This window comes from Thamnophis elegans, unplaced genomic scaffold (genome assembly GCF_009769535.1).
Source record: "Thamnophis elegans isolate rThaEle1 unplaced genomic scaffold, rThaEle1.pri scaffold_204_arrow_ctg1, whole genome shotgun sequence".
Taxonomy (NCBI): domain Eukaryota; kingdom Metazoa; phylum Chordata; class Lepidosauria; order Squamata; family Colubridae; genus Thamnophis; species Thamnophis elegans.
In genome coordinates, this window is record NW_022473673.1 from 15,465 (window position 1) to 37,157 (window position 21,693).

Here is a 21,693-nt window from a genome sequence, read left to right on the forward strand (position 1 = left end):
CCCTAACCCTATGTCAGGTGCTGCTTTATTTAATAATCGGGAAAGAAACCACTCAACTCCATTTGATTGAAATTAAGTGTACTTTTAGTAATTACAAACGAATAGTAGAAAGCTGAGTCTGGTTAATTGGGCGTAAAAGCAATGAATATCATGTATAGTTCCATCCCCTCCCCTTGGCACTCCAGTCCATAATCCAATAATATTTCACCCAACTGTCAGGTGGGAAATATCTTCAAAAAGCATTATCAGGGTGGAATGCTGGACAGTTAACCTTGGCGGGAAACTCCCTTCCTCCATATGCGCAATGAGGTGGTCAGGACAGCTTCTAGAATATTCCTCCAGCACATAATGATTCCCCTCCCAAATACCATGCCCCCCCTCCCCGTTTCAATGGCAGCCGAAGCAGCAGCAAGGCAGAGGCTGACATCTGGCCCTCCTCCAGAAAAGTGCAGTCAAACCTGCAGAAACGAAAGAACACAGACAAACAGACAGACAACATGACACAGAAGAGAGATATGGGAAGGGAAAAACAAAACAAAAATTAGCAGTCCATCTAAGAATCAGGGCTTGTCAGGGTACATAGAGTAGAACTTGCGGAGCAGACAAGGAGCTCGAACATGGGACTTGTCAACCCATTCAGTGTGAGATGGGGGAAAATGCTTCCAAGCCACAAGGTACTTAATATGGTTTCTTCGTTTACGTGAGTCCAAAATCTCACGGACCTCAAAATGCTGCTCACCGTCTATCAAAAGTGGGGCGGGTGGAGGCGGAAGAGGAGCCCTCAACGAAGAAGTAAGTTCAGGCTTCAGGAGATTAACATGAAAAACAGGATAAACTCGGCTGAGGTGTTTAGGTAATTGGAGGTGGACGGAGACAGGGTTGATGACCTTGATAATTGGAAACGGCCCAACATATTTGGGGCCCAACTTCTTAGACTTCTGAGTCGTTTGAAGGAACTTAGTGGATAAATAAACCTGATCACCAACTTTATACTCATGGGCCTTAGTCTGTTTTCTATCAACATGTTTCTTATGAGCACGGTGTGCAGCATCTAGAGCCCGGAGTGTCAAAGGCATACTTCCCGAAGTCGGTCACTCCACTCGGATAGTGAAGACACTTGCAGTTTCTCGCTAGGAATCTCTGGAATGGGCACAAAATCCTGCCCGTATACCACATGAAAAGGGATAAACCCAGTGCTACTGTGTACGGAATTGTTGCATGCCACTTCAGCATGAGGCAATAATTCCACCCAATCATCTTGCTGCTAGTTGAGGAAACAACGTAGATATTGTTCCAGCACAGAATTAGTCCTCTCGCAGGCCCCATTAGTCGGAGGATGGTGGGAGGAGCTTAACCCCTGGGCGGATCCAATTCGTTTTAGGAATTCTTTCCAGAACAGGGAGGTGAACTGAACACCCCTATCCGAAATGATGCGGTCGGGTACTCCATGCAAGTGATACATATGTGAGATGAACATCTTAGTGAGAGATTTAACGGAAGGGATTTTGGAGCAAGGAATGAAATGAACTTGCTTGGAGAACAAGTCAGTAACAACCCAGATTACTGTGTTTCCTTGACTCTCTGAAAGTTCAACAATAAAATCCATAGAGATCTCCTTCCATGGGGCTTCTGGGTGAGCTACCGCCTGGAGCAACCCTTGGGGTTTTCCCGGAGGGCGTTTTGCCGCGGCACAAACCGGACAACTAGCTACATAGGTCTCAATGTCTTTTTTCAATGAAGGCCACCAAAATTGCCTCTTGACGAGATGCAGGGTCTTGACGAAAACAAAGCGTCCAGCCATGTGAGAGTCATGAGCCTGTTGGAGCACGATGGTCCTAATGGACACAATTTAGAAGAAGTTTGACTTCTAGTGACAACAGGAGCAGCCAGGCTTTTTGTGGGTATGACAGGTTGGACAACACTGAGCTTTGAACAGTTGTACTGTGGAAGTCTGGACAAAGCATCAGCCATAAAAAATTTTTCCTCCCGGAATGTATTTCAAAGTAAAATTGAATCTATTGAAATGTTGAGCCCAGCGCATCTGCTTGGGAGAAAGTTTTCTGGGGGTTCTCAACGCCTCCAAATTTTTATGGTCAGTCCACACCTCAAAAGAGTGTTTGGCGCCCTCCAGAAAATGGCGCCAGGTTGTCAAAGCCCAACGAACAGCAAAAGCCTCCTTCTCCCAAATAGCCCAACGCTTTTCCATGTCGGTCAGTTTGCAAGAGGTGTAAGCGCAGGGTTGTAATTTACCTTGGCTATTTGCTTGAAGCAGTACCGCCCTGACTGCTACATCACTGGCGTCAGCCTGGACCACAAAAGGTGTGTCCATGTCTGGGTGCTTCAGGACCGGCTCCTTCGCAAAGAGGCATTTCAGCTTTTCGAAAGCAGCTTGACACTCCATAGTCCAGTCCAATGGTTTACTAGGTTTGGCCTTAGCTCCTCCTTTTGATTTAAGGAGGTTTGTTATAGGGAGAGCTATTTTAGCGAACGAGGGAATAAACTGACGATAGAAGTTAGCAAACCCCAAAAACCTCTGTAATTGCTTACGTGTACATGGGGCCTCCCATTCGGTGACAGCCTTGACCTTAGCGGGGTCCATCTCTATCCCCTTGTGGGAGATTCGATAGCCTAGGTAATCAACCCTTTCCTGATGAAATTCGCATTTGGACAATTTGGCATAAAGTTCTGCAGCTCGGAGTTTCTTCAGAACTGTGAGAACCAGCTTCACGTGTTCTTCACGTGTTTCCGTGTAAATAAGAATATCGTCCAAATAGACCATTACGCCTTTGTAAAGATGGTCATGCAGAACCTCATTAATCAGTTGCATGAAGATTGCTGGCGGCCCCTGGAGGCCAAACGGCATTACTCAAAATTGGAAGCAACCAAGGGGGCAGTTGAAAGCAGTTTTCCATTCGCCCCCCTCCTTAATTCTGACCCAATAGGAAGCTTCCTGTAGGTCCAATTTAGTGAAAATCCTCCATTTCTCTACTTGGGCCAGCATGTCCTTCATCAGTGGTAAAGGGTAGAGGTTCTGGGCAGATATGCAGTTTAAATTTTTGAAATTAACACATAATCTGAAGGAGCCATCTTTCTTTTCTCTGAATAATACTGGTGCAGCTACCTTGGGCCTTGCTGGTTCAATGAAGCCCCTTTCCAAGTTTTTATCAATGAATTTCCTCATTTCCTCCATCTCTCTAGGGGTCATTGAATATATTTGGGGTTTTGGGAGCTTCACCCCAGGTAAAATATCAATGGTGCAATCTGTGGCTCTATGAGGGGGTAATTTATCAGAAGATTTCTCACTAAAAACATCCTTGAGGTCCCAATATTCCTTTGGAATTCTCTCCTCCCCCTCAATTTTCTCTTGCCCCCTGGCCGCCAGTGTGGGGACAGTATTACCAGACTCTGGAGGCTCCATCTTCCCCTCAGGGGGTGTGGCAGACCGAATTCGTAACCACCCATCTCTCCAATTAATGCGTGGGTTCCATCTACGGAGCCAGGGGAGTCCCAAAATAAGGGGCCAGTCCATTCCTGGGGCCACAATAAAAGTTATCATTTCTTGGTGGGTTCCCATCCACATCTCGATGGGTTCAGTAGAAAAATGAGCAGGACCGCCCCCCACAATAGAGCCATCTATTTGGCAAAAAGCAATAGGGATTTTCAAAGCTTTCAGCTTCAAGCTCATTCTCTCAACTATATCAGGGCTTATCATGCAACGTGAGTAACCAGAATCTAAAAGAGCCAGAAGTTTCTCTTTTGCGCCAGAAGATGGCACTCTAAGCTCTACTGGGATAAGCATGGGCCCCAAGTGGGAACTTACCCAGCGGTCAGCATCTTCATAGTCACTATCGTCAGATGAGCTGGGACTGCCATTTCCCCCCCTCCTCTGGCTCGAAGCATCGAGAAGTCTCCTCCCCACCCAAAGCGGTTTCTTTTCTCTTGCCGGGAGTCTTCTCAGGTTTCCTCTCTCTCCGGGGGGGGGGGGCAGAGCGGAGTGGGTCAGCTTGACTCAGCAATTCACAGCACGGTGCCCCTCCTTCCCACAGTGGAAACAAGCGGAGGGCTTGGGCTTGCCTGTGAAACCTCCTCTACCTCCTTTTTCACCCTTTGGGAGGGGAGTTTTAGGGGGGGAGGGGAATCTTCAACTTCTCCCTCTTCCTTGCAATGAAGTCTAGTCAAATCAAGCTCAATATCTGCAGCGTTCTCATACCAAGGCTCCAAGCGGCGGGGAATGTGTCTGTTTACGCACTGCTGGTAAACATCTCTATTCAAGCCATCTGCGAATCGATCCAACAAGGCTTCTCCAGACCATCCCCTCATATAAGCCGATAACTCTTGGAATTCCTGCACATATTCAGTCTTTTTCCCCTGTCTGAGGGTCGTAAATTTTAACCTAGCTCGGCGCTCGGTGAGGGGGTCGTTAAAACGTCTCCTCATTGCTGCCATAAAGTCATCAAAATTCCTCAGGAGAGGGGAGTTACTATTATGTAATCCGACCATCCAGTCAGCTGCTTTCTTCTCTAGGGCCATTAACACTATTTTTACTTTAGATTCATCAGAGTCTAGATCAGGCCCATATATTTGCATATAATTCCAGACCTGAATAATAAACAGCCCCAAACCGCTAGGTTCTCCATCATACTTTATGCTTAAGGGTGGGACCTTAGCCATCCGGCGTCGCCTGCCCCCCCCCTGCTCTCGGAATGTCTCTAGCCTCAAAGGGAGAGGTCGGTGCTGGGTTTTCTTGCGCACACCCCCCTTCGGCGTCTCCAGTCTCCCTTAAGCTAAGCAACGGGTACCTTTTCTCTAGTTCCTCTGCTGGGTCCCTTTCCACAGCACTCTCTCGAGCCTGGCGTTTGCTCCATGCCTCTTCGAGGAGTTTCATGCCTTGGGACATTTTGTAGTCTTCCTCCCTAGAGCCACGCCAGTCAGCAGCTGGTTTTTTGGGTCTCCTCCTCGTGACTCCAATTAGCAGTTCCTCAGGTTCCTCTTTCTGTCCCACTCCCCAAGTCCAGCTGGGTCGAACAGCAGGTTCCTCCACTCTCAGGTCGGCCAGCATTTCTGTTAAAGATGGTGCTGCCGTTGCACCCATTTCTTCTTCCTGGTCGCTTTCATGTAAAGACATCTTTCTTTTCCTTCTGTGAGGGCACCCCCCTCGGAAGGTGTTCGCTCCGGGTTGGATGCGAGGTGAGACTCAGCTTATTTTTTTTTCGAACAGAACTTTTTTATTTTTCTTTAAAAAAAAACCACAAATATGTCATCATTTGTCAATCATTAAGACATTGAAGTACAATTTTTTTTTTGTTGTGTGTACCCCTCCCTCCCTCCACCCCCCACCCCCCCTCCTCCTTCCCCCCCCCCGACTTCCCAGAACCCGTACACGGTATGGATTTTTAACTAACACAGTCTAAAATCTATTGAGAAAAAAGAAATAAAGAAATTAATGACATTCTAGATTGACCTTAGCTTCTTCTTACTGAACTGACTTTTAACAATTTAAATCATTTCTGATCTTAAGCATAGGCTAACTGGAATTTCTTAGTCCCGTATTTATTTTGTATATAGTCAATCCATTTCTTCCAGTCTCGTTTATATATCTCATTTGAATGATCTTTGAGATATGCCGATATTTTAGCCATTTCGGCTAAGTTTGTTACTTTCTTTTTTTTGTATTAAATGTTTTATTCATTTTCATTTTCAATTTTGTACATTCACTTATATACGGGATATTTACAATAATAATAATATAATAGTAATAAAAAAAAAAGAAAAAAAAAAACCCAACCTAAACACAACTCATAAACCCAACCTATCACTTTCATACACCCCTTCTTCTCCCCCTCCAACTTTCCTTTCTCCCTCCAGCGATCACCCCTCCTACTTCCCTTTCCCCTCCTATCTTCCTTTCTCGCCTTCCTCACCCTCCTTCCCCTCTCATCCTCCTTACATTCCCCTCTTCCTCCCTCCTTACTTCTCCCTCTTCCTTTCCTCTACTTCTCACTATGGTGCATTTCTCTGTTAAAAAGCAATAAGAAAAAAAAAGAGAAAAATAAAAAGAAAAGATAAGGAACAACAGTATACAAGTGTATTCTTCTTATTCTATATATTGAAACTATATCTCCACCCACCCACCCGCCCCCAATAAACCCCCCTCCCTAACCCCCTCCGACTTCCCAGGTCACACACCCGGCACAGTTCAGTACCATTCACCTTCAAAATATCTTATTAACAATAATAATAAAAATAAAATAAAAAAAACACTCCGAAAAAGAAAAAAAAAAGAAAACAAAAAAGTAAATAATAAAAAAAAAAATTTTGAAAAATCTTTTGCATTATGCTCAGCCTCCCATCATTCTTAAAATTTAAACAGTGTGAATCATTCCATTTATATTTTATCCTCGTCCCTTACTTCTTTGATATTTACCCCCATCTTCCTGTAGACTCTCCAGATAGCCTTTCTTAACCTTATATTCAAATATTAGTTTATACAAAAATCAATTTATCTTCATGCTTTCGCTACTCATCTTCCTATCCTTCGTTTCACGTCTCCATTCCTCCCAAGCCCAAATTGCATAAGATTAGGATCTCGCTCTTCACTTTAAAATCCTGAGCTTTTTATGTTATACTTCAGACATGTAAATTCGTAAAATGTGTGCCCAAAATCCATACCAGTTCGTTCAATCCCAAGATCCCTTCATCAATATCCCGCTCCACCTTCCTTTCTGCCCCACTCTTCCCAACTCCATTCATCCCAAACCGCAATTCAAATAAATCTTAGTCCCCACTTTCCTCACAGAAAACACTTCATGCGCAATTTGGATTGAAATTCAAATAAGTCTTGTAAAAGTCCCGTATAATATCTGTCTAGAATAAGCAATGCTTCTTTCCATTCCTCATCAGTACACAGCTTTACCATTTCATACCAAACAGAAATCCTAAAGTTTTAATCAGTCCAAAAGCTTAGAAAGTATTTTAAAGACGTCGCTGGGTCTATATTCTTTACTCTTCTGCCCTTCCGGAAAGAAAAGGCAACCCTCTGCCTTATAACCACGTGTCCCGCTGCTTTGAAAATATGACTGAATCCTCAGTTTCCGCTCTTCTGCCTCTCCAGTAGGGGGAGAACAACTCCCTCCTTCTTGTAACCAAGTGACTTGCTGCTTATCTTTCCTTCACCTTGTCCTTCCGCGCTTCCGAGTGAGTCAAGAGGCCCCACCTTCAGAGTTTTATAATAAAAGTCCCGAGCTTCCGAAACAGAATTAATACGAAATCTTTGATTTTCAAATGTAACTGTGATTCCAACTGGAGCTTCCCATTTATACTTTATTTGACGATTTCTAAGTTCTTGGGTTAAAAAGGTATAACTTCTCCTTGCTTGCAGCATCTGGAGCGGGACCTCTTTAAAGACAAACAAATCATGGCCATCTATTCGGAGCCTGTTATTGTAAAATTTTTGAGTAATCGCATTTCTGGATTCTCTTGTGAAAAAGTATATAATTATGTCTCTTGGAAGCTGTCGTTGCTCTGCTACACGCGAATTCTGGCGATAGATTTTTCGAATATTCCAATCAAAATTGAGTCCCGGACCTCCCACCGCTTGGCTGAAAGCTTTTACAAACGTCTGTTTCAAGTTCTCTCCTTTCTTTTCGGGCAGTCCTCTAACTCTTATTGCAGACGCCTTTCTGTTATAATTTATCATTGTAAGTTGTGTTTGAGTATCTGTAATCTCTTGTTGTAATGCTTGGATATTAGAAGTCAAATTAAAATTAGCCCCCTCCAAAGTTTCCAATTTCGTCTCCATTTCTTCAATATAATCTCTTAAAGTAGACGTGACTTCAAACATATTCGCATTTATCTGGGCAATTTTGGTCTGTATTTTATCGCATAAATCCCACACAAATTCTTTAATTTCTTTTCTAAAGTCATTAATTATTTGAAAGAGAAGCTCCTGTGTCAAAGAATCTCCAGTAGATGGCGTAGGAGACAAAGGCAGCGATTTGGTAACAAGTTCTTTAAGCACAAGGGGGGAGGATTTTTTTGCCTGTTTAGACCTGGGAGACATTATAGATAAAATCTGAGAATAGACAGATAAACAGTGTCTTCAGCTGGTCAGTTCTCCATAAATTATTTGTAGATTTTGCTCGTTAATGAGTAGCAGTCTCCGGGGAAATAAAGCCAGTTAATTACGTCTTCAATCACCAACACAGTAAAAACGCCATTTTGTATCCCAATTGCGCAGAGAAGTTCAAAGGAAGAACAAGGCTGGTGTTTAGATAGTTAAAAAAAAAACACATCACAGAAGTGAGACCCGCTCGTATTATCTTAAAAACAGTTTATCATTGTCCTGAGTGCGGGAGTCGGCTGTCTAGGGCTGCAAAAAGGCAGCTGCGAAGAACTGGCTGGAGATAAGAGCTCAGTTACGCTGGGTCTATTCTCCGTTCGCAGCCCCCCAAAAAAAGGAAAAGGGCTGTGAACTACGAATAAATCCTAACACCTGAGCTTCTGCCTGTCCCTTTCTGCCAGAAAGGGATGATATCTATTGATCTTAATTAGATATACAAACCAGTACTCTAAGAGGGGCTCCGTTGAGCTCCTCGGCGACAGGCTCCTCCCACAGGAAGGTCTAAGTTTGTTACTTTCAATGTCCATTCTTGGATTGTAGGCAAGTCTTCCTTCTTCCAATATTGCGCCACCAACAGTCTTGCTGCAGTTATCAGGTGCAGAATCAAATTGGTCTCTACCACTGTAAAGTCAGTACATATACCTAGTAAAAATAACTGAGGAATAAACTTTATCCTTCTTTTAAAAACATTTTGCATGACCCACCATATTTTTATCCAAAATGCCTTAACCTTTTGGCAGGTCCACCATATATGATAATATGTAGCGTCAAGAGAACCACACCTCCAACATTTAGGCTGTACATTCGGATACATAGAAGCCAACTTTTTAGGATCTAAATGCCATCTATAGAACATCTTGTAAAAATTTTCTCTCAGATTTTGAGCTTGTGTAAATTTCACAAAAGTATTGTGTTTTGCATATAATAAATTAGTAGCTACCTGGTCAGAGATCAACATGTCAAATTCAGATTTTAATATGTTAATAGCTTCCTTAACCTTTGTATCGTCTGGGTTCATTGTTAACTCCAGCTCTTTTCTCTTAATTTCCTCTTCCAGTTCTGTTCGTTTTAACCCTTGCTTATTTCTATGTGTTTTATTTATATTCATCAAAACTCCTCTCATATACGCTTTGCTTGCGTCCCATACAAATTCCATAGATGTTCCCTTATTCATATTCAAAACAAAATATTCAGATAGTAATTTTTTACAATCATTAATATACTTTTCATATCTAAATAAGTTTTCATTCAATCTCCAAGACCTTCTTGCCTGCACTACCCTTCCCGACTCCATCCAAACTGGGTTATGGTCCGAAAGGACCCTAGCTGCAATCTTTGTTTTCTTGACCCTAGAAAGCAAATCATTAGTGGTTAGAATAAAATCAATCCTTGAGAGGGATTGATGCCTGTCCGAGAAGAAAGTGAAGTCATATTCCTCTGCATTTCTTTCTCGCCAAATATCTCTCAATTCAAAATCATCCATAATATCAAAGAAAGATTTGGGTAACTTTGCTCGCATCTTGGTATTTAGGCGGGAAATCTTCTTATCTCTCTTAGTGTCTATCACTCCATTCCAGTCACCCAATAGTATACAGGAACTATAGTCCCACTGTACTAATTTAGCATGAAGATTTCTATAGAATCTATCTTGCTGTTGATTTGGAGCATAAATTCCCAAAAGTAATGTCTTTTTCCCTTCTAAGATTAAGTCTAAAGCAATATATCTTCCGAAGGGATCTGCTTCTATTAATTCAGCTTTCATATCTTTTCTTAAGTATACAACTATACCATTCTTCTTTTCCATAGCAGAAGCTGCAAAATGTTGACCAAGTTTTGAGTTGATCAAATATTTTTGATCAGTTGACTTGATATGAGTTTCTTGCAAACAAATTACATCGTTCTTAAACTGTTTGAGATAATGAAATATTTTCTTCCTCTTCTGTGGAGAGTTCAGTCCGTTGACATTCCATGTTAAAATCTTAGTTGTCATCTTTGGTTGGTTGAAGCATTTTTAGAGCTTCCTGCATGGCCTGTTTAACCTTAGGTCTAGCTCCTCCCACTGCTTCCAGATTTGTTATTGTAGTTCCTTGATCGATGGCCGATGATTGTTGATGCTGTTGCTTTTTAGCTTGTTTCTCCATACATCTAGTAGTCATGCGGCTAGGTCTTGGTTCCATAGCACCTTGCACTTCTAGAGAAGAGAGATGCTCCATCTTGTCTGGTGGTTGTGTAGTTTGCTGTCTATCCTGTCCTTCTTGTGGTCTTTCTCTAGGTCCAGATGATGCAGGGTGTCCGGCCTTCAATATATTATAATAAAAATCTCGGGCTTTCCATACAGAGTTGAGGCGGTACCTTTGCTTATCAAATGTAAATATGATGCCAAATGGTGCATCCCATCTATACTGTATCTGACGATTTCTGAGTTCTTCGACCAAAAAAGTGTAGTCTCTCCTGGCTCTTAACATTTGAGGTGGTATCTCTTTCAAAACAGCCAGGTCTTGACCGCCAATTTGAAGCTTAGTGTTATAAGACGCTTGCAGTACCATATTTCTAAGCTCTCTTGTAGTAAAATATATAACGATGTCTCGAGGAAGCTGCTTCTGCTTTGCCAGCCAGGAGTTAACGCGGTAAGCTTTGTCAATTTGCCAGTCTTGGTTGGTCCCTGGTCTTCCCATCAGGTGGTCAAAAGCTTCCGATAGGATCTGTTTCAGGTTCTCCTGTTTCTCCTCACGCAGCCCCCTTACTCTTAATGCGAACTCCATTTGTCGGTACTGTATCATAATAATTTCTTTTTCAGCATTTTCCACTTTTTGTTCCACCACCTCTGTTTTCAATGTCAAGTTAGCATTGGCATCATTAAGAACCTCTAGAGTATCTTCCACTCCAGAAATATGTTCTGTTAATACAGTTACAAGACTCAGCATGTCGTCTCTAATTTTATCAACCTTAGCCTCAAATTTCTCATACAGCTAAGCTAAGCAACGGGTACCTTTTCTCTAGTTCCTCTGCTGGGTCCCTTTCCACAGCACTCTCTTGAGCCTGGCGTTTGCTCCATGCCTCTTCGAGGAGTTTCATGCCTTGGGACATTTTGTAGTCTTCCTCCCTAGAGCCACGCCAGTCAGCAGCTGGTTTTTTGGGTCTCCTCCTCGTGACTCCAATTAGCAGTTCCTCAGGTTCCTCTTTCTGTCCCACTCCCCAAGTCCAGCTGGGTCGAACAGCAGGTTCCTCCACTCTCAGGTCGGCCAGCATTTCTGTTAAAGATGGTGCTGCCGTTGCACCCATTTCTTCTTCCTGGTCGCTTTCATGTAAAGACATCTTTCTTTTCCTTCTGTGAGGGCAACCCCTCGGAAGGTGTTCGCTCCGGGTTGGATGCGAGGTGAGACTCAGCTTATTGTCAGGTGCTGCTTCATTTAATAATCAGAAAAGAAACCACTCAAATCCATTTGATTGAAATTAAGTGTACTCCTTTCCTCCACATGCACAATGAGATGGTCAGGACAGCTTCTAGAATATTCCTCCAGCACATAATGATTGCTCTTCCAAATACCATGCCCCCCTCCCCATTTCAATGGCAGCCGAAGCAGCAGCAAAGCAGAGGCTGACACCCTAACCCTAACATGAACCCAAATCCGAACCTGGATGCGGACCCAGACGCGGACCCTGACCATAACATGAACCCGAATCCAAACCCGGACACAGACCCTGACCCTAACATGAACCTGGACCCGGATCCTGACCCTTACCCCGACATCGACCCTGACCCAGGCCCTGACCCGGACCCTAACCCTGACCCTAACCCTAACATGAACCTGAACCCGGACCCTGACCCTAACATGAACCCGAACCCTTACCCCGACCCGGACCCTTACCCTGACCCTAACATGAACCCGAATCCGAACCCGGACCCAGACCCCGACCCTAACATGAACCCGGACCCTGATCTGGACCCTGACCCTGACCCGGACCCTAACCCGGACACAGACCCTGGCCCGGACCGTGACCCTGACCCTAACATGAACCCGAACCCGGACCCTGACCCTAACGTGAACCCTAGCCCGGACCCCGACCATGACCCTAACCATAACCCTAACATGAACCCGGACCTGAACCCGGACCCTGACCCTAACATGAACCCGAACCTGGACCCGGACCCCGACCCTTACCCGGACCCAGACCCTGACCCTAACCCTGACTCTAACCCTAACCCTAACATGAATCCAAACCCAAACCCAGGCCCGGACCCCGACCTTAACCCTAACATGAACCCGGACCCGGACCCTGACTCTAACTGTAACCCTGACCCCCACCCCACCCCCACCCTAATATGAAGCCAAACCCTCACCCTCACCCTCACCCTGTCCCGGACCCAGACCATGACCCTGACCCTAAACCTAAACCTAACATGAACCCGAACCCGAAGATGATTTAGTTTTAATAGTTGTTTTATACGTTATTTGATTTATGCTTCTGCAGGAAATTAGACAAAAATTGTAGAAACAAGTACAATGGTTTCAGATGGCAGTCCAGTCCCTTTTTAAAAGCTTCAAGGATAAGGTGACCAGATGTCCCGCTTTTGGCGGAACAGTCACGATTTTTCACAATTTGTCCCGTGTCCCGCGACGTTTTAAAAGTCACGATTTTCATGGGTAAGTGGATGAAAGGACATCAGCAGTGCTGCCAGGACCCGCTGTGCGAGGGAAGAGCAGGGCGGGACCTGAGGAAAGCCGGAGGGAGGGTGCTCGGAAGGAGGGGGAGCCAAGATGGCGGTAGCTGAGGAGGAGGTCTCGCGGCTGCTGCTGCCACTGACGCCGCCAAGGAATTGCAGAATGATAGTGGCTGTGCGCCGGGTGGGCAGCCTGCGGGGCTGGAGGTTGCGTAGCGGCTGCGCACTGCCGAGCACTAACAGGAGTCAGGGGGCGGGCTGGTCGAGCAGCCTTGCGTACACATCTCGCCTCGCCGCCCAATGGAGGCTGCCCTGCTGCTGGCGCTGCTGTGCCTCTGCTCCGCCGCGAAGATGCCACCGCCACCCCCGCCGGCTTTTCCCGCCCGGACACCCGCCACCAAGGAGCCGCCCGAAGCCTTCCTGCCCACCATTGGCTGCACCGCGGCCGACTTGCCTCGGGCGGGCTGGAAGGCTTCAGGCGGCGGGCGTCCAGGCGGGAAGAGCCCGCGAGCGGATGGCGGTGGCATTGCCGCCCAGGAGTGCCCGAAGCTTTCCTGCCCACCACCGGCTGCACCATGGCCGACTCGCCCCGGGCGGGCTGGAAGGCTTCAGGCGGCAGGCGGCCGTGCAGATACGCAACTCACCTCGCTGCCTGATGGAGGCTGCCCTGCTGCTGGCGCTGCTGCATCTCTGCTCCGCCGCGAAGATGCCACCACCACCCCCGCCGGCTTTTCCCACCCGGACACCCGCCGCCGAGGAGCTGCCCAAAGCCTTCCTGCCCACCACCAGCTGCACCGCGGCCGACTCGCCCCGGGCGGGCTGGAAGGCTGGAAAGCTTTGGGCAGCGGGCATCCGGGCGGGAAGAGCCGGTGAAGATACCACCACCACCACCCCCGCTGGCTCTTCCTGCCTGGACACCCGCCACCCAGGAGCCGCCTGAAGCCCTCCTGCCCACCACCGGCTGCACCGCGGCTGACTTGCCCCGGGCAGGCTGGAAGGCTTTGGGCGGCGGGCGGCCAGGCGGGAAGAGCCGGCGAGCGGATGGCGGTGGCATCGCCGCCCAGGAGTGCCCGAAGCTTTCTTGCCCACCACCAGCTGCACCACGGCCGACTCGCCCCGGGCGGGCTGGAAGGCTTTGGGTGGTATCTGGGCAGGAAGAGCCGGCAAAGATGCCACCCCCACCCCCACTTCCTGCCCAGATGCCCGCCGCCCAGGAGCCGCCCGAAGCCTTCCTGCCCACCACCGGCTGCACCGCAGCCGACTCGCCCCGGGTGGACTGGAAGGCTTCGGGCGTCCAGGCTGGAAGAGCCGGCGAGCGGATGGCGGTGGCATCGCCACCCAGGAGCCGCCTGAAGCCTTCCTGCCCACCACCTACTCTCCCCGGACTTGTTTTGATGAGTGCGGGGCGACTGACGGTAGTTTGCGCCAGCCGTGCCCGCTCAAACTATCGTCAGTCGCCCCATGTTAAAATCTGGTCACCTTACGCTTGGTGGGAGCTGCGGACGCCGCTGGGTGGGCGCTCCCCACACCGCGCATATCCCTCTCCTTCTTCCCATCGCACGTGATTCCCCTACCGGCGCTGCCATCCATCGGAGGCAGATATAAAGCTCCAGAAAAGGCGCCACGACTGGGGCCAGGCGCCAGTGGAGGCTGCTCTTTGTCCTGCCTAGGGGAAGGGCCCAGGACTGGGACTAGGGAGGACTCCATTGCGCCGAGCCAGGTAGGTGCCTTCCTGCGCTTTGGGTACCAAGCAGGATCCCTGCATCGTTTTCTGGGGCAAGGGAGAGACTTTGCAGACGGGCGACGGAGCAGACCTGGAGGGAAGAAGAGGTGTTCACTTGGGAGGGTGGGGAAGGGAGCGCGGTGGGTCAGGTTCTTTGGAGCAGTTTGGCAGCCAAGGTGCAAGGACCGGGCGCTCTCCCCCGCCTCCCCGTTCTCCGAAGCTAATTTCCTCCTGTGCAAGATTTTAAGTCTGCAGGGTATGTTTCCCCTCCCTTCCCGGTCACCTGCTCCCCGAGAACTCTGAAGAGCACCTGCGGTTTCTTCCGTGGGTAGCCCGAGACGGAATCCACTTGCCAGGTAGGCATCTCACCCGTGGAACCCAAACAATGTCAGGCCTGGCTCCTTTTGCAGGCGGGTTGCGCTCCCTGCGAGAATCGACCACACTTTGCCTTTTTCCAAGACGGTCCCTCTCCGAGGCTGTTGCGGTGGGATAGAAAGGATGATCGAGGTTGGTTTTCTTCCTCCACCCCCCACGCTGGCGGACTGTCCCCTCTCCCACCTCTCCCCTCCGTCTTGTGAAGGCTGCGATCCGCGCCTCCCCCACCCCGATCCTTTCTGCTAAGACACAAGGGTGCTCAGTTTTTGGCAGTTATCGATATACGAGGCGCGACGAGGCGCGATTGATGGGAAAGGAAAGATAAAGGGTGGTTGAGCGGCTATTTTCCTTGAAGGAGTGGGGATGGGTGGTGGGTGGGGAGAGATTAAGACAACACAGTTGATAAAGAGATGTTAACGAACGGTTCGGGATGAGAGTAGGCTCTCCACAGGATGGGAACCTGAGGATGTTGTGCACTCAGTGTCCCTCAGTCCCTCAGTGTCACTCAGAGTTTTAGGACTCCTACATGCCCCTCCCAATAATTGGGCTCCCTTCAAAAAGGGTTGGAGATTTTTAGTATCCTGTTAGGGACCATGCAAGTCTGACCCGTCCAGAGGATGGGTGGTAGTTGGGAAAGCCTCTTTTCTTTGCAGACAGTAACCGTCTTTTGATGGTTTTATTTCCTCCCATGGGGAATGGAGGCTGCTGTATTAAGGATTTGTCCGAAGACGTGCTTTCATATAATTCATGACTTTGTATATGTGTGTGCATGTAGGCAGAGATATTTCCTTAGATGAGGAAATGTATGTCATCTGAAAGATTATGGAGCAGAAGGAGGGTGAATGTGGGCTGTGATGCACGGCTAACCCTCTAGAGATTTTAGCAGAGCACAAAAGGATTGTGGCTCCCAGTAGCAGCAACGGCAGCAAACGTCTTCCTTGCCAGCTTCTAAACTGGGATGTTATTGAAAGAAAGGAACCCTTGAATGTGAAGCTAAGAGTAAATTTTAGGCAACCAGATAGTGAGTTAGCTCTCCAATTGTAAAAAATTGCAGGCTGCTTAATTCATTCTCAGAGTATATTATCTTTTCGTTTTTGCCCTTGGTTTCAATTGGGATTCAAATAAGAACTGTAGTCCAACAGCTACATTCCGTAAGAAGGGGGATGAGTGCAAACGCCCTTGCACTGTAAGGCTATGAAGCTGGAGCTGATATGTTAAAGTCTCCAGTTTAAATGTCATCTTAGCTAGGTGACCTTAGGGAAAGTACAGCTGTCAGTTAAGGTACCTACCCCCATCTGCTGAATGAAGATAATAATATATTCTGATTTAAGGGAATGATGGCAAACAAGGCTTCTTGAAATAATGCTTGCAAAGTAATATAGAAATGTTGGCTGCAAAAGTTGATGGAATTAGGAGAGATGGCAAAATTGACTGCTTTGATTAAAGAACACAATTAATTTTGTTTCTACTTGGAAACCCCTTTTGTGCTTCGGGGGAGGGGGAGTAAAACTTTGATTTTGGTTTTTCTGATTAGATAGTTTGTTGTTATAGAATTGGGTAGTATATATTATTTTGTAAAAGTAAAAAGTTGGGGTTGTAATGTTATTATCTTCTACTGTGCTAAAAGAGTCAGAAGTCAATGCCTCCTCCCTCCCTTTTCCCTTTCTACCACACACTTTCTCCTTTTTCCCCTTTTCCCTTCTTAATTTCCCCTTATTTTTATTTTTTTGTCTTTTATATTCTGATAAAATAATAAAAATAATTAAGCAGGCGAGAAAGATGAAAAGTAAATGTGATTAAAGTTCACTTTTCATCTTCCTCCACCATCAGTGCCTTTCCCTCTCACTTTGGCCTTTTCTAGTGGAGCAAAAATAATATTTCTGTCAAAGCTTCCTTCCCAGGGGAGAACTCCCAGGATGCCAAGAGATGGGCATTAAAGCCAACCCAAAAAAGGAAGACCCTATCCCAGAAATCTTGCTTCAAGCCGAATTTCCCCCCATTTCCCTCATTACACTAAAAAAACCCTCTTCCGTGTCTTCCTACTAAATGAGAGCCTTTTGGTGTAATGGTGAAAGGGCTGGCCTACACACCAAGGGAAGATGAGTTTGAGTCCTACTTTGGGGCCAGTTGTTCTCTCTCAGCCCAACCCACCTCACAGAGTTGTTGTTATGTGGAAAATATTAAAAGGAAGATTAGGTATGTTTTCCGCCTTTCAGTTATTTGTAAAAATAAGACAGGTGGGATAAAAATCTAATAAATAATAAAAATAAAAATAAATGAACCATAGACCATTTATTCTATTAGAACATCTTATTTCTAATCAATTCAATTGGATTATTCCTTCATGAGGATTGAAGGTAGCCTTAACTAAAAAGTCCCGATTTTTTTTTAATTTTTAATCAAGACACACACACCCTCAATGGTGTCCCTCTTTACCAATCTGAAAATCTGGTCACCTTATTCAAGGATGAAGCTCCCACAACTTCCGAAGGCAACTTCTGTTCCATATAGGGTCTCCTGCTTCTGCAGGAGATTGCACTAGAAGACCTCCAAGTCCCTCCCCCCCCCCCCCCCCCCCCGATAATTGATTCCTTAATAGTCCACACCCTCCATGTTGTATGATTGTTAAGGAAAGTCACATGGATCCTTTAAATGTCCAAATTCAACAGCCGGAACTGGCTAGCCAAGGTGAGCCAAGGTGGCGCAGTGGTTAAATGCAGCACTGCAGGCTACTGCTAGATCAGCAGTTCAGCGGTTCAAATCTCACCGGCTCAGGGTTGACTCAGCCTTCCATCCTTCCGAGGTGGGTAAAATGAGGACCCAGATTGTTGGGGGCAATATGCTGACTCTCTGTAAACCGCTTAGAGAGGGCTGAAAGCCCTATGAAGCGGTATATAAGTCTACTGCTATTGCTATTGCTAGCAATTTTTCCAGGACCGTCAAGTTACAAAAGGGCGGGCTGGGGTTTTCTCTTCAGGCTGAGAAGGAGGCATGGGGAAAAACGGGAGGGCAGCGAAAGGCTCCTGGACAGAACCGAAAGCGCGAAGGCATCTTCCAATTTTGGCAAAAATTGCCAAAAAAAAATGGCAATTTTTGCAAAAAGGGCTCTCTGCGCAGGCGCGTGAACGGGCTGGAGCTCCCGGGCGGAACCTCCCTCCGGACTTCTGGGTTCCGGAGGACGGAAGTTCTTCCCGCGCAGGCCAGGTGAGCGGCCGGGGAGGGGGGCGGGGGCGGGGGCTGGCGAGGGCTCCGGGGCGGCAGAGGCTCCTTGGGGAAACGGCTGTGGGCCGCTTCGAGCCGGAAGCACAGAGGGCGCCCGGGGTTGCCTGGCATCGCCGGCTGACCCTTAGTGAGGGGTCTCCAACCTTGGCAACTTTTAAGACTTGTGGACTCCAACTCCCAGAATTCCTCAGCGCTCAAAGCTAAGCCAGCAAAGCTAAGTTGGCTGAAGAATTCTGGGAGTTGAAGTCCACAATAAGACATAAATTGCCAAGGTTGGAGACTCCTGCCCTAAAGGCCCCTTGGGGGCTACCGGCAGGCTGTCTGCCCAGCGGCGGATGGCCCCGCCCCCCGACGGCCTCGGAGCCTCGGAAATTGGCGGAGGGCCGCCCGAGTCCCCGCGACCCCAGTTTGGGGTTTGGGTGAGATCGCCGAGGAGGCAGCTTGGGGGCTGTGCGACCGCCCCCGCCCCCTTTAGAAGCAGCCCTGGGTGCGGGACCAAACGCTCTTCCTTTTCGAGGGACACCGCTGTCCCGGCCCTGCTGCCGGCTTGGCGGGCTGCACAGGACGGCCGGGTGCACGGAAGGAGACAGCCCTCGCCCCCCCGCCTTGGCATCCCACGCCCCTCCGGTTGCCTTGAGGGTGAAGGGGCTCTACGGGAGGTGGGAGTGTTGTGTTAAGGTAACCCTCTGACTCGGAGGTTTCTTTGATTGATTCCCTTTTGAAGAGGTCCATTTCCTAGACGTTGAGTCTCCCCTCCCCCCAACTTGTAGGGCCAGATCTCTGCAGGGTTGCCTTGTCGAGAAACCGGCTCCCTTCCAGGAGCCTTGAGCACAACCGCCTCCTCCGGCTGCAGACTTTGCTAGATTCTGGGCCAGGGAAAGACCATCCTTTTTCACCTTCCTTACTTCGCTCAGCTAGGAATATGATTAAGGGGGTTTCTTTTTCATAGAGAGGGCTGTAAAAAGCACTGTGAAGCAGTTTATAAGAGAGGTACTACTACCACTCTATAAAGCCCTAGTAAGACTACACCTAGAGTTCTGCATCCAGTTCTGGTCCCCAAACTATAAACAAGATGTTGAGACTCTAGAAAAAGTGCAGAGAAGAGCAACCAGGATGATGAAGGGACTGGAGGCTGAAACAGGCAATGAATAGTTACAGGAACTGGGCATGGCTGGTCTTGTGAAGAGAAGGACCAGGGGAGACAGGATAGAAGTCGTCCAATATTTGAGGGGCTGCCACAGAGAGGAAGGGATCAAGCTATTCTCCAAAGTACCTGAAGGCCAGACAAGGAACAATGGATGGAAACTGAACAACGAGAGATTCATCCTGGAAATAAGGAGGAGTTTCCTGACAGTGGAACCCGTGGAACAGAAGTTGCCTTCAGAAGTTGTGGAAGCTTAACCACTGGAGACGTTCAAAAAGAGACTGGTCTGCCATCTGTCAGAAATAGTGTAGGGTCTCCTGCTTGGGTGGGGGGCTGGACTAGATGACCTGTAAGGTCCCTTCCAAGTCTGTTAATATGTATAAGTGTGTTTTTTCACTCTAAGACTGTTGGATTGCCCATGTGAGCCTAGCTTCAATTAAATCATACCCTCATGGAAAATTACACAAGTAGGAGAACCTATACCTTGGTCCTTGTGAAGCTGGCCTTAGTGACTTAACTAGTGGAATGGCTTGCCTCCAGAGGTTGTGGGTGCTCCATCACTAGTCGTTTTCAAGAAGAGACTGTACGGCCATTTGTCTGAAATGTTTTAGGGTTTCCTGCTTGAGCAGAGGTTAGACTAGAGAACCTCCAAGGTTCCTTCCAATTCTGTTATCTGTTCTGTTACCTGATCAAGAGTTGAACTCAAAATAACTTGCAGGATGGTTCTAATCTTTGCTGAGGAGGATATGCTCAGTCCCTGAGAAAACAGGGCAGGATGAGGCCTACTTTTCTCTTTGTTTTGGTGCTGCAGGCAGCTGTTATGCTGAGACTTCGTCTTTTGACCTGGGATGTCACAGACACTCTGCTTCGTCTCCGGGTACCCGTGGGGCAGAGTTATTCCGCCGAGGCCCAGGCCTTTGGCCTCCAGGTACCGGCTGAGGTGCTCAACCACTCCTTTTCCCAAGCTCATATATCCCATAGCCAGCGTTTCCCCAACTATGGCTTGGGCCAGGGCCTCAGCTCCAAGCAATGGTGGTTTGGGGTTGCCTTGGAGACCTTCCAGCTTGCCGGAATTCATGACACTGGTGTTCTTTGGCCCGTTGCCGAAAAACTCTACCGGGATTATAGTAGCCCAAAGAATTGGGACCTGGTCCCAGGTGCCATTGAGGTACTCCAGTGGTGCCAGCAACAGGGGATCCCCATGGGAGTGGTCTCCAACTCTGACCGCAGGGTGCAAGAGATTCTGAGCCGGTGCAACCTCCGACAATATTTTCAGTTTGTCTTAACCTCGGAAGAAGTGGGGTTTGCCAAGCCAGACCTGCGCATTTTTCTGGAAGCCCTCCGCAGTGCCAACGTGGAGCCCCAGCTGGCTGCTCATGTGGGGGACCATTACGTGAATGACTACTTGGCTGCAAGGAAGGCTGGGCTGCACAGCTTCCTGTTTAAAATGGCCAGGGGGCTGGTTGACAGCAACATGGAGGTACCAGAAAACCACCTTCTATCTTCACTTTTAGATCTGCAGGCTCGGATAGAGAAAGGCTAAAAGTAAATGGCTGGATTTCGGCAGCTGTTTCTAGCAGAGGAAATTGCAATTTTAACAACTCTTAACATGAACCCGAAGTAAGACCAATAAAATCTTTATCACTGCTGATAAGAGTTTGCAGCATGGAATTAGAGGCTGATGCAAAATGTTTTTGGGGAACTGAGGGGATTCTAACATACACACTCAATTGCTGCTAACAGGAAAAGAAATGTAACAGGCATAATAGGGGGGGGGGTATTACTTTGGAGTATTACAGAACAGTTTGCTTATTCCAGGCGAATTTACAGACTGGACATGTAGTTGTGATTGATTTGTGAAAGATTCCTTGATGTTCCTTGAGAATTCCAAAAGTGCTTTTTCAAAAGGCAACTGGACTTTGTTTTCCCTTAAAAGGAGAAGGAAAAGCAAAGTCCAAGTGCCTTTTGTCCCACCAAGAGTGTCTTTTGGTGGGACAACCATGAGCTGGATGACTGAGGATGTCTATAAACTTCTTTACGTGGAATCTTTCTATCCCAGCTCTTTTCCCAGCAACCTTTGCTAATGATACAAGAAGTCGATTGAGCCCCACACTGAGATTACTTCCCACTGAGAAATTCCACTTCAGTCCAGTCTAAAACTGAAACAGGGGAATGGATCTGGGTCCAAACTCCAACTGGTTCTCACAGGGTTAGAGGTCAGCCCTAGAAGCTGGGTGCGGATGGGATAGCACAGAACTGCTGCCACTCACTGCCCCACTCACCTGAAGTGCAGCCAAGAACAGCCAAAGTCCAGAGCCATTGTGCTGGTGGGCTCTTAACTGGGCTGCAGGATCCCCTCATCTTCCTCAGTTTGTGCAACACAAAATTGAGAGGAGCTCTGAGTCTTGAGGGCACAGCCTGGCACTCTCATGGGGCACCTTTCCTAG

At 47.6% G+C, this 21,693-nt stretch overlaps 1 protein-coding gene across 2 annotated transcripts; it reads left to right on the forward strand.

Annotated features, from left to right (window-relative positions):
* The first annotated feature begins 18,024 nt into the window (after window positions 1–18,024).
* On the forward strand, window positions 18,025–20,911 carry LOC116523360 (haloacid dehalogenase-like hydrolase domain-containing protein 3). 2 transcript variants are annotated; one of them, XM_032238460.1, is made up of 2 exons: window positions 18,025–18,084; window positions 20,058–20,910. In XM_032238460.1, exon 2 carries the CDS (start codon window positions 20,067–20,069, stop codon window positions 20,787–20,789), a length of 723 nt encoding a protein of 240 aa, XP_032094351.1. In that variant the 5' UTR covers window positions 18,025–18,084; window positions 20,058–20,066; the 3' UTR covers window positions 20,790–20,910. The 2 variants fall into 2 exon arrangements, with proteins under 2 accessions (XP_032094351.1, XP_032094352.1); XM_032238461.1 differs by lacking the exon at window positions 18,025–18,084 and adding an exon at window positions 18,097–18,780 and having other exon boundaries at window positions 20,058–20,911.
* The last annotated feature ends 782 nt before the right edge of the window (window positions 20,912–21,693 follow it).

What these genes read in the sequence shown, in the direction of transcription:
- LOC116523360 (XM_032238460.1), top strand. Translation starts at nt 20,067, where the DNA reads ATGCTGAGACTTCGTCTTTTGACCTGGGATGTCACAGACACTCTGCTT.